This window comes from Pteropus medius, unplaced genomic scaffold (assembly GCF_902729225.1).
Source record: "Pteropus medius unplaced genomic scaffold, Ma_sr-lr_union100, whole genome shotgun sequence".
In the NCBI taxonomy this organism is placed as follows: Eukaryota; Metazoa; Chordata; class Mammalia; order Chiroptera; family Pteropodidae; genus Pteropus; species Pteropus medius.
Window position 1 is genome coordinate 26,106,317 of NW_024344378.1, and position 11,854 is coordinate 26,118,170.

General features: G+C 39.1%; 1 protein-coding gene and 1 pseudogene across 2 annotated transcripts in view; both read left to right on the top strand.

The window, feature by feature from the left end:
• IDE (insulin degrading enzyme) overlaps positions 1-9,558 on the top strand; it is a 97,146-nt gene extending 87,588 nt beyond the window's left edge. For both annotated transcript variants that reach the window (XM_039871727.1, XM_039871726.1), the window contains exons 21-25: positions 898-1,170; positions 2,168-2,229; positions 5,746-5,818; positions 6,515-6,582; positions 7,268-9,558. In XM_039871727.1, coding sequence (XP_039727661.1) covers positions 898-1,170; positions 2,168-2,229; positions 5,746-5,818; positions 6,515-6,582; positions 7,268-7,363 — 572 coding nt within the window. In that variant the 3' untranslated portion in view covers positions 7,364-9,558. The remainder of the gene's footprint in view (positions 1-897; positions 1,171-2,167; positions 2,230-5,745; positions 5,819-6,514; positions 6,583-7,267) is intronic.
• A 147-nt stretch (positions 9,559-9,705) lies between these two features.
• On the top strand, positions 9,706-11,565 carry LOC120609306 (elongation factor 1-alpha 1-like; annotated as a pseudogene).
• The last annotated feature ends 289 nt before the right edge of the window (positions 11,566-11,854 follow it).

The following is an 11,854-nucleotide window of genomic DNA, read 5'->3' on the forward strand; positions in this document are numbered from 1 at the left end:
TAAAAGTCTTGGAGATCGTGGCAGGTTTGATCAATGAGAAAAGAGCCAGTGAAAAAGGATTTGGGAGGTGCCTCCAAGCACCTTTTTTTTCTTTTTTTTCTTTTTTTTCTTTTTTTTTTTTTTAAACAACCACCATGCTACATGCTGGGAAGTGAAAATAGATAAGTTCTGAATGATTCTTTCCTGCAAGGAGCTCACAGTCTAATCAGGAAGGCAGACCTGCAAAGCAGTATTTGTAGTACAGTGCGGTAAGTGCTACTGAGAGTGTTCAGATGCTACAGGCTATGCTGGAGATGGTTTCTTCCTCAGAAGTGGGACCCAGAGACACCACAGCTGTCAGAGGTGTGGTTCAGCGCAGTGCAGCTGGAGGAGGCAGGGCATGCGCTTGGTTTAGAAAATGTGTCGAAGGGAGGTAGTGCATGAGCTCACAAGACGGCAGTGGAAGTGTCACTTTCAATTACAAGGTCTCTAGAGATTTACAACCTGAGTAGAGTTGGTCCAGGAATGGATTATGTAACAGGAAATGAAACAGGCACGTTCACATGAGGAACTTGGATGTGAAAGGAAACAGTACCAGGTTTTCTTTGGTTAAGGGATGAAAATTAGTTTAGCATTTCTTAGGGGTGGGAATAACTAACATAAATTGAAGATTAATGAGGAGTAAGATTAAATTTGTATGATCAATAGGTTTTTTTTGTTTTTTTGTTTTTTTTAAGAACCCTTATCTCCAACTTTCTAACTCATCTTCAGAGAACTCTTCTGGTCTCTCCTTATAAACTGAGGATGTTTTGATTGCTCATATTTCTTCAGAGGTTAATGATATAAAACCCTAAAGTAGATTTTATTTGCTCTGACAGAACAAATTTTGAAAGATTAAAAGTGGTGTTTATGTTTCAGGCTACATCGTCTTCAGCGGGCCACGTCGAGCCAATGGCATACAAGGCTTACGATTTATCATCCAGTCAGAAAAGCCTCCTCACTACCTGGAGAGCAGAGTGGAAGCTTTCTTAATTGCCATGGAAAAGTCTATAGAGGACATGACAGAAGAGGCCTTCCAAAAACATATTCAAGCATTAGCAATTCGTCGACTAGACAAACCAAAGAAGCTATCTGCAGAGTGTGCTAAATATTGGGGGGAAATCATCTCCCAGCAATACAATTTTGACAGAGGTAAGGCAGAATTAGGGTGTATAAGTGTAACATTTGAGGACACTGAGTCCATTCTACAAGATGGTATTCGTTTTAGAGGTGATATTCTAGTACTGATGGGGGCAAGGCATAGACAGCTCTTCTAAAGAACCATTATTTAACATAATTTCCTACTGGAAACTTCATCTTTTTTTCTTCTCTAAAGCTTGAGCTGGATCTACCTATGTCTCATAATAATACACTAATAATAAATCTAATTTCATTTTTCGTGTTCAATTGCTATGCCCCTGAGGCTCTGAGCATGGGCATGTAGGTGTCTATTTTCCATAACTCTTTAAAAAAAAATTTTAAATTTGCAGATTGAATTCATTGGAGGCAAGTGCTGCCGTGGAGGCACAGGGATTCAAACATTTGCCTTTAAGGATCTCCAAAAATTTGTCAGTGCTTTTAGATTGAGACTGCCCCCCAAAGTCTCCCGCTTATCAGCTTCCTTTCACCTTTCTTCCAGAGTAGACATTAACAGTGGGGCGTGCTAAACTACACTAGAATTCAGGAGAGTTAGGTTGTGTTCTCATTCTGACACCAGGAAACTGAAGATCTTAGCCAACACTCCTCTTTTGGGCTGCCCTACCTGTAATTTTCTAGCAGTTGTATTCACTATTAATATAGTACAACTTACTGAATGTTTCTCATGTCCCTTAGCAATGTGTTATTGTCATGTTTCTTAGTTCTCATTATATTCCCATTAAGTAGTTATTATCCCCAATTTCCAGATGAAGAAACTGAAGCTCAGAAAAGTGGAAGTGATTGACCCAAGATCCAACAGCTCATAAGTAGAGAGCCGGGATATCCTCTTAATTTTTTACTTGAAATTTATTCCCTTACTATTGCAGAAGCAGATGATCACTTTTAAAAATGTGGGTACTTAGGAGTGTTGAAGTATATTATCACTTAGTGTAGTATTCTGGGCTACTTAAAATGGGGTTGTTAGTAAATTACTGTTTAATTACTTTTCCAGATAATACAGAAGTTGCATATTTAAAGACACTAACCAAGGAAGATATCATCAAATTCTACAAGGTAAATTCAATTCATATATTTAGATTTTGACTGATAAGGAAATATGATACGTTCTGTGTTGTGAACCAAGTCACACAGGATTTATGAAAGCGTGTTTATGGATTTAATTTTTTTTGACACATAATTACTGTTAGAAAAAAGAGAAAATTTATATTGAACCCAGTACGGTTTTCTTCTCCCTCTGAACCAGGGACGGTGATGGCCTTTCTGGCTTCCTGAGTCATCTCTTTAGGCTACCTTTTTGTTTCTTCTCTCTATTCCCCACCCTAACTCACAAAGAACATTGCTGAGCTTGTCTGGTGGAAAGGAAAAGCAAGGAAAACAAATAGAACTTGGGAATTAGATTGTTCTCCAATCTCTGACAACTATAAATTGTCTTCACCCATTTAGGTGCCACTGTGGCTCCTTCTTTAAATAAATGATTACTCACCTTTGGACATTGTTCAGGGATCTTCTGAGTTTTGAATGCCTGTGGGCACTGAGAAAGTTTATCAAGAGAAAAATAGACACCACCATGAACATTTTCCCAGTACAGCTTTAAGAGGTTCGCACCATGTCAATTTTCCCCACCTGTAACAAAATTCCAAGACGGGCAGCAAAAATTTTGTTATGTGGGTATATAATGTGTAATAAGCATGCTAAGTGCAAAAATTAAATTTTAAGCTGCAATAGAGTTGTACTTAAAGTATTACATATATTCTTTGTAATACATTGGGGCCTTTATTATGCGTAAAATACTTTTATATCTATTTTGCAAAATAAAGAGCAAAATTATACTCTGTAATTACCATAGTGCCTTAGAATTATATCATAGCTAGTGTTCTAGCCACTTCTCTGGGTTCATCACATCTGATTTATTAGGTGCCAGTCGTTTGGTCAGGAACTCAGTCCTGCCCTGTTCTGACATCTCTTTAGGAGAGAAATCACCTACTTTGCAATGTCATTTTTCAGGGAGATATTGTAACTGACAGTACAAGAGTCAGTACTTGCAGTTCTCATTAGAATGATTTTGTGAGATTACTTGCACAGTGAAGGCTAATCACATTTTTCTCCTGTACTGGGGTTTCCAGTACCCATTTAATTCACCACCGCTGGTTCCATGTGGGAGAGTGAGAAAGAGGGAATGTCCCGACGTGAAGGTGCTGGTCGTTTCCTAAAGGAAAGTGGTGACCTTGCGCTGTTGACGAGTCACTCATACTTCTTACCACCAAATCCTCTGCGAAACTACAAGGCCGATGTTCTCTGTATGTGCAAACAAGTATCAATATAGCCAGTAACACCTTAGCAATAAATTAAAGGAAGACTATTTTAGTTTCAAAATTTGACAGTAAAATTTTAGTTTCAAAATTTGACAGTAAAAGCCAGTGTTTTGAATGTACCTTTTTTGGCAGTGAGATTTGAGCCATTTGGGCTGTGGAAGGGGCTGGGCAAGTTATTTTCTTTACTTCGCAGCTCCCTTTGCATTGTGTAAAGGAAGATAAGGGTCTCATCTAAACTACTCTTGCTCTTTTGCAGTAGCAGTCTTTAAAATATATACATATCTTTTTTTTTTGATAAGGGAAGACTACGCATGTATAGGGACAATGGATGTGTGGGAAATCTCTGCATCTTTCACTCAGTTTTCTTGTGAACACAAAACTGCTTTAAAAACTATATATGTATATGTATTTATGTATGTATATATGTATGTCTAAAACACACATGTTTTGTTAATAAAAACACATATAAAACAAAATTTTGATCTGAAATTTAACCCCAGCTAGTCTTTGTGTAAATGGAGAGAGAGTTACAGTAGGACAGTGAGGGGCAGAGTTAGGTGTAGGAACAATGCTTAGGACACATGTCCACTGCCAGGCTGTTCAGTTGTCTAGAGTGCCCTGCTTAGAGCTGCTGGCCTCACTCAGTGATCTCAACTTCTCCAAAGGTTCTTTTACCTGTAGGGGCAGCAGCAGGAACATGTATGGCCTCTGAATACAGAGCGGGGGGTTCAGCCCCATCACCAACTAGCTGGCTCTGTGACCTCGGCCAAGTTACTTAAGCTTCTAGCTTCAGTTTCCTTATTTACGAAATAGAGAATAATTGGAGTATTAATTGAAATGAGATACGTAAAGTGATTGGAACTTAGTATTTAATAACTAGTTATTGTTATCTATTAGTAATACTCAATCCTAGGATTTTTAAATGCTTTAATCAGAATACTTTAAATCAGAATATGTTTTTTTAATATTATAAAATAAGTTTTAGTTGTGTTTGTTTGCTACTTAAGACTGTTAACTGTGAGGTTAAGTATCTGTTCTCAATTGCCTACAAAAAAGGGTGGTCATGTGTAGCTCTTTTTGGTTTCTGAGACAGTCATTTTAAGGCATTATGTGTGTTCAGAAAGAATGATGTCCTCATATAACGTACTATAATGTTTCCAAAAGAAATGAAGATTTGCCTTTCCTTCCACATTCTATTATTCATTTGAAATTATAAGTAGTACCTGATTATTGAATTTGTGAAATTTGTTATAACAGACTGAATTTTTCTTGTCTTAAAAATGAGTGTTTACCAACGAGCTTAAGTTAAATCTCAAACAACATTTCCCTAGCTGTGTCCCATAATATACTAGTGTTCTACAAGATATTAATAGGGGTAACTAGAAAAAAAAGAGTTTCGTGACCATTTAAGTTTGGAAATGGCTACACTCTTTATTCCTGTTCTTGGAGAATCACAGAGTGGGTTAGCATTTTAAAAGTTCTAGGAAGCCCCAGAGTAAAGACTTCTATAGCCTAGCATTTGTTTAACTTTGATCAAGAAAACATTTCCCTAACTGATTTCACCATGGACCTTTTTTTTTTTTTCCTCCCACTAAATACCTATAAATATCTCCTGGGATTCTTGTGTTCCTTAGAACAGGGGTCCCCAAACCCCAGGCTGCGGACCAGAACTGGTCAGTGGCCCGTTAGGAACCAGGCCGCACAGCAGGAAGTGAGTGGCAGGCGAGCCACTGAAGCTTCATCTGTATTTGTAGCAGGAAATCAAGTGAGCTAAATAGGAGAGTGCCTTGTATAAGGCAGAACTTAATAAATGCTAGTTTCCTCTTCTGTTGGTAGGCGAGGGACCACAGCAGTGCCCTGGTGTAGAATCTGAGGTTCTTAGAGGAGCAGGCTTTGTGGTTATCTCTTGACTAAGCTCAGTCCATTGTCTCTGCAGACACTAAAGATCACTAGGTGTGGCCCTGAGTCACACCCCACTGAGAGCTGGGCTACATTTTTAATCCCAGCCGAAGTACTTATTTGCCGTAGGAGTTTGAACACATCACTTCATCTCCTTGGACTCGGTTTTTTTCATCTGTAAAATGGGGTTAAAAATAATTCTTGCCTGATATTTGTAGAGTTTAAATGAAATATTGTAACTGAGGGGAAAGAAAAGGAAGCATCTTTTCTGTTTCTGGTTCTTCACGGTTGTAAGAGAACACCTCATTTTAAGTTCCTTAGTGGGCAAAAGGGTGACTTTGCCATTCTTTCTGCCTAGGAAATGTTGGCTGTAGATGCCCCGAGGAGACATAAGGTATCCGTCCATGTTCTTGCCAGAGAAATGGATTCTTGTAAGTATTTATTCTTGACTTTTTTGACTGTTTTTAGGCACATTATAGCTGTCCCTTCCCACAGCTACATCTCTTATTGAGTACCAGAAAGTAAAGGGGTGCAGAAGGGAACTAACTGGAGACAGAATCTGCTCTAGCAAAGCAAAAATAAGGGGAAAAGAGAAATGAGTTAGTGAAGGGGAGAGCCAATACCAGATGGCACAACGCAAGGCTGGCTACAGCCCTTTAAGAAAGCACAGCTAGTTGCTGGTGAGACGTCTCCAAAGAAGCCATATGGAACCACTGCATGTAGTGAGGAAGAATAAGCAATTTATCTGCTCCATCCTTCTCATCTCCTGTCTCTGACTGGCCAAGGTTTGCCCCACAACCATTAACTCCCCCGGCCTTCTGGGTTGTTTTGGTGGCCAGAGCTTCAGGGTCCAGTGAGGTCAGACATGGGCACTAAAATTGCTGCTGCCAAGACTTTAATAACCATGGTAACATCATGAACCATCATTGGGGACACTCCAGATAGGAGGCAGGACAAGTAATCAAGGCCTCGGGGAGCAGGCAGCCTGAGAGGATCTGAGAAGTACATGAACTGGGCCTGATACAGTTGTTTAATGAGCTGAGTCTGGTTTCTTTTGTTTTTCTAAAATGGCTCTTGTGTGCTAGTATCAATAAGTGCAAAGCATTAAACTTTTCATTTTCTTATAGGTCCTGTGGTTGGAGAGTTCCCATGTCAAAATGATATAAATTTGTTACAAGCACCAGCCTTACCACAAGTAAGAAATATAAATGTTATGTTAGATTGCACTATTAGGGGACTTACTACTTAGAAGGAGCTTATTCATCAGGACGAATAAGACCTAGAGGTTTCAGGTCACCAGGTGTTAGAGCCTCTACCTTTGGTCTCCCTTAAAGGCCAGGTCTCCGTTCTTTCTGACAGTTCCCAGTGGTCACTTTTCCCTTTTCAGCTGCAGAGACACTCAACCTCTGCCCTTGTCTGCCTTTGCCTCTAGCTTGAACGGTTGTGTTACTCCACAACAAGTCCTCTCCAGCCACATTTGTTCCCAGCCCCTTCCACAGCCTGGCACATTTTAGTCATCTGGAAAGGTTGGCATTTACTTGCAGGAGGAGGAAACTGGCAGTGTGACCAGGCCCTTACTGGGTGGGCACAGCAGCCTCCACCACTCTGCTGAAGCCTTGGTGCTGAGCCCTTGGTGTGCCAGCCTTGTATGTCCAGAGGAAAGCTGTGTCCTCCATCTGGCCCACAGCCCCACTAGGGACATTCACCATGGATTGGCATAGATCTTCTGGCCCTACTGATACAAAAAGAAAGGCCAGCAGATCATAATATATGGGGTAGAAATTAGTATATCTAAAAAAAAAAAAGATAGAGAAAAATGTCAATGTCCTGTTGAGTCTGTTTCTTAGGCTGATATACTAAAAGAAAATTTTTCTTTGCAGCCTGAAGTGATTCAGAACATGACCGAGTTCAAGCGTGGTTTGCCGCTGTTTCCCCTTGTGAAGCCACATATTAACTTCATGGCTGCAAAACTCTGAAGATTCCCCACGGGTGGGAAAGTGCAAGTGGATGCATTCCTGAGTCTTCCAGGGGCCAGAAAAACAATCTTGGCCACTTTTATAGTTTCTGATTCACTATTAGAGACACAAACGGAAAAGGAAGTTGTCAAATGTCATAATGTAGAAATATTAAAAATCCAAAGTAATTAAATTACAGAATCTTTTAGATGTAGAGTATTTTTAAAATACATGCCTCTTAAATATTTAAAAAAAATTTTCATTACTAAGAGAAATTTCTCTTATATAACAATACTTAAGATGATAAATGATATTCCTATAGAATGTTTCTTCCATATTCTGTAAAATAGTCACTTGTCAGAAGAAAATATGTTACCTTTTTTCTAAAAGCCTCCTAGGTTGACAGAAAAGTCTTCAAAACATTTAGAAAGGTAATACCTTTTTAAAAATTGGTCCTCAAATTTGCTTTCTACTTGATGGTTTTATGTAAATTAATGGAGAACATAACATTTGGCAGATAATGAACAAAACAATGTAATTTTCTTTTATTAGTCAAATTGCTGATTATAAGGCATGGTTTTAATCTTTTTATAAAATTTGAACATGTTTTTTATTCAAACTAGACAAATGCTGGAAAACCCTAGAACACCCTACTTATTTATAGTGCTAGAAATACAGAATTACTTTACATTGATTTTGTCCCAAACTGAATTTCTCAGGATTACTGTGATTCGTTTCTTTCTGATTGGATTATATTGGCATTCTTGTTCATAGTTGGTTTGCAGTGTTCCATCAGTTTTACTTTTCTCATCAAGATGTTACTGTATTTATTTAACAAGTACAAATAGGGTGAACTTCAGATCCCACTGAGTGTGTGACATGCTTTTCCAACATCAGCTATTTAAACACCTGTAACTTTTTACTACCGTAAAATTACAGTGAGTATATGAACCAATATATTTGCCCCATTATGAAGTTAAAAGTCAACAAGTACAAAGCTAACTTTTTGGAAGTATAAAAATTAAAACCTTGGATTCTTAAATAGCATGATCTCCATAAGACTCTAAAATCCGTTTTGCTACCAGTCTAATATTGCCTTAAGTGTTAAGTTATTTTTTGAATATATAAATGTAAACATACAAACACACAAATGATGACTGGAGTGGACTTTTAAAAAATATTTTTTTCATGAGATACTATTTTAGATGAAATCGTTACTATAGATTTAACAGCTGTTTTGAAATATTTACTGTTATTAAAACTTCAAGAGAAATTGTGAATATACTTTCACATACAGGCACTAGTAACAATAAGTGGTCCTATTGTCCACTAACTCAGGCAAAGTAAAGTATGGCATTTTCAAGTGACATTTTACCTCCATATGAGTTGGTTTGCCAGGACTTCTTTCTGTAGAGTCATGTTTTCTTACATCTTAAGTTTTCACGTTTGCCGTTATCCAAATAATCTAAATTTGGGGCAGGAATGATATAATCACAGCTATGGAGGCTGCTTCGAAAAGCGGGGCTCCATTTCACATAAATGTGGTGCTGTAACTGTCTTTTATCCCTACCTTCAAGAGCTTCCTTGTATGAAGCTTGTCTTTGTCCATCAGAAGGTGTGTGAGTTAACACTTCCTTCTGGTTTTATGCATTTGTAGACTATGCAGCTTTTCATCAAATTGCAAATATATATGAGAGGGATCTAAAATTAGTCCTGAGTGTTTAAATCCACCACTGTTAGGAGTAAATAATCCACCTACCTTTTCTGTGGAAAATTATGTGCTATTGAGTAACTTTTAGCTCTTTTTAATAAATGGGTGACATTTAACAGAGTCATTATTAGGAGCAAGTCACGTGAAGAAATCTGAAAGGAATAGCATGTGGTCTTCCAGGAGCCTGTGATTGTTGTTCAGTGTGCTCCAGCATTGGCTGGCATCCAGATTGGATCTAGAGCTACTGTTGGATCACTCAGGCAAACTAATGGATTCATTTAAATGGGTCCAAGCTGCAGTCCACAAGCAATAACAGACTACCCCGGATACTGCTATTTACTCGATGCTTATTTAGTAAAGATCTGTGAAACAAACTAAGGTATTAGTTACCTGTGACTTTTTAATAGTCTTTTTGACTAGTTGATTTGGAGGAGCGAGCATGTGACACAGCCAGTATGGTGGAGTGCTAGGATAATCCTGTTTACAATAAATCGCCTGAATTTAACCTCTGAAGTTTGCATTTGTATTTTTTTTAGTCAGTGGCCAATCCTCAACCTACCTACATCCTTACTGGACAATGTTGCTTGCTTTCATTGCTTCTAATGCAGAAAGCAGTGAATTTTTTTAAGTGTATCTGGGTAGCAGTGATTTAGTCAAATAAATGAGTCAACTTCACACTCTTAGGAACAGATCACACTTTTTCATAACGGGTTTGCCTCCAGGACACAGGTGTCATGAAAACCACCACTAAATCTAAGCCAGAATGGAAAAAGAAGACTCATATTAACATCGTCTTCATTGGACAAGTAGATTTAGGCAAGTACGCCACTACTGGCCATCTGATCTACTAACGTGGTGGGATCAATGAAAGAACCATTGAAAATTTTGAGGCCGCTGAGTTGGGGAAGGGCTCCTTCAAGTATGCCTGGATCTTGGGTAAACTGAAAGCTGAATGTGAGCGTGGTATCACCGTTGACATCTCCCTGTGGAAATGCTAAACCAGCAAGTATTATGTGACCATCATTGATGCCCCAGAACACAGAGACTTCATCAAAAACATTATAGACACATCTCAGACTGACTCTGCTATCCCGATTGTTGCTACTGGTGTTGGTGAATTTGAAACAGGTATCTCCAAAAAATGGGCAGACCTGTGACATGACATGCCCTTCTGGCTTATACACTGCATGTGAAACAACAAAATGGATTCCAGTGAGCCACCCTGCAGCCAGAAGAGTATTTAAGGAAATCATTGAGGCAGTCGGCACCTACATTAAGAAAATTGGCTACAATCCTGACATAGTAGCATTTGTGCCAATTTCTGGTTGAAATGGTGACAACATGCTAGAGCCAAGTGCTAATGTGCTTTGGTCCAAGGGATGGAAAGTCACCTGTAAAAGCGGCAATGCCATTGGAACTGCTTGAAGCTCTAGACTGCATCCTGCCACCAACTCATCCAACAAGCCCTCACATCTGTCCCTCCAGGTTGTCTACAGAATTGGTGGTATTAATACTGTCCCTGAGGGGCAAGTGGAGGTTGGTATCCTCCATCCTGGCGTGTTGGTCACCTTTGCTCCAGTCACTTACAACTGAAGTCATCTGTTGAAATGCACCATGAAGCTTTAAGTGAAGCTATTCCTGGGACAATGTGGGCTTCAGTGTCAAGAATGTGTCTATCAAAAATGTTCGTCATGGCACTATGGCTGGTGACAGCAAAAATGACCCTTCAGTGGAAGCAGCTGGCTTCACGGCTCAGGTGATTATCCTGAACCATCCAGTCCAAATCAGTGCTGGATATGCACCTGTGCTGGATTGTCACACAGCTCACATTGCAGGTTTGCTGAGCTGAAGAAGACTGATGGTCATTCTGGGAGAAAGTCGGAAGATAGCCAAAGTTTTTGAAATCTGGTGATGTTGCCATCATTGATATGGTTCCTGGCAAACCCACGTGTGTTGAGAACTTCTCTGGCTATCCTCCTCTGGGCCATTTTGCTGTTCATAACATGAGACAGACAGTTGCTGTGGTGTCATCAAAGCAGTAGACATGAAGGCAGCTGGAGCTGGCAAAGTCTCCATGTCTGCCCAGAAGATTCAGAAGGCTGAATAAGTATTATCCCTAATACCTGAGAACGGTCTCAGAATTGTATGTCTCAATTGGCCATTTAAGTTTAATAGTAAAAGATTGATTAATGTTTACAAGGCATCATAAAACCTTCAGAAGGAAAGATGAATGTTTTGTGGACCATTTTTTGTGTGTGTCGTAGTTTTTAAGTTATTAGTTTTTAAATGCTTTTTAATGGAAATAACTTGACCAAAAATCTGTCAGAGAATTTTGAGACCTATTAAAACAAAATGTAGTGAGAAAAAAAAAGATTAGATCATTTTTGCAAAACAGGAACCTCGGTGTGAGAAGCTGAACTCTTTGCTGTGAGCATTGTCATCGACCCCAAACCCAGAAAGATTTATCCCTGGCATTATAGGGAGAAAAATAAAAATGGTAGAAAAACAAAAATTTCTTTCTTTCTTTTTTTTTTTAGCAAGGCAATTTGGCATACACTTAAGTACTAACCAGGCCCGACCCTGCTTAGCTTCTGAGATCAGACAGAATCGGGCTTGTTCAGGGTGGCATGGCTGTAGACAAAATTCCTTTACAGCTGATCTTTGTATCTTATTGTAACATAACATCTCCAGCAGCAGGTTAGGCAGATGTCCCTTGTCTCTGACTGTTAAGATAAACTTCCTATTTGTGTGGTTGCCGGCTGGCTCAGATAGGCATCTCTGAAGAAAGTCTGCTTGTTCCT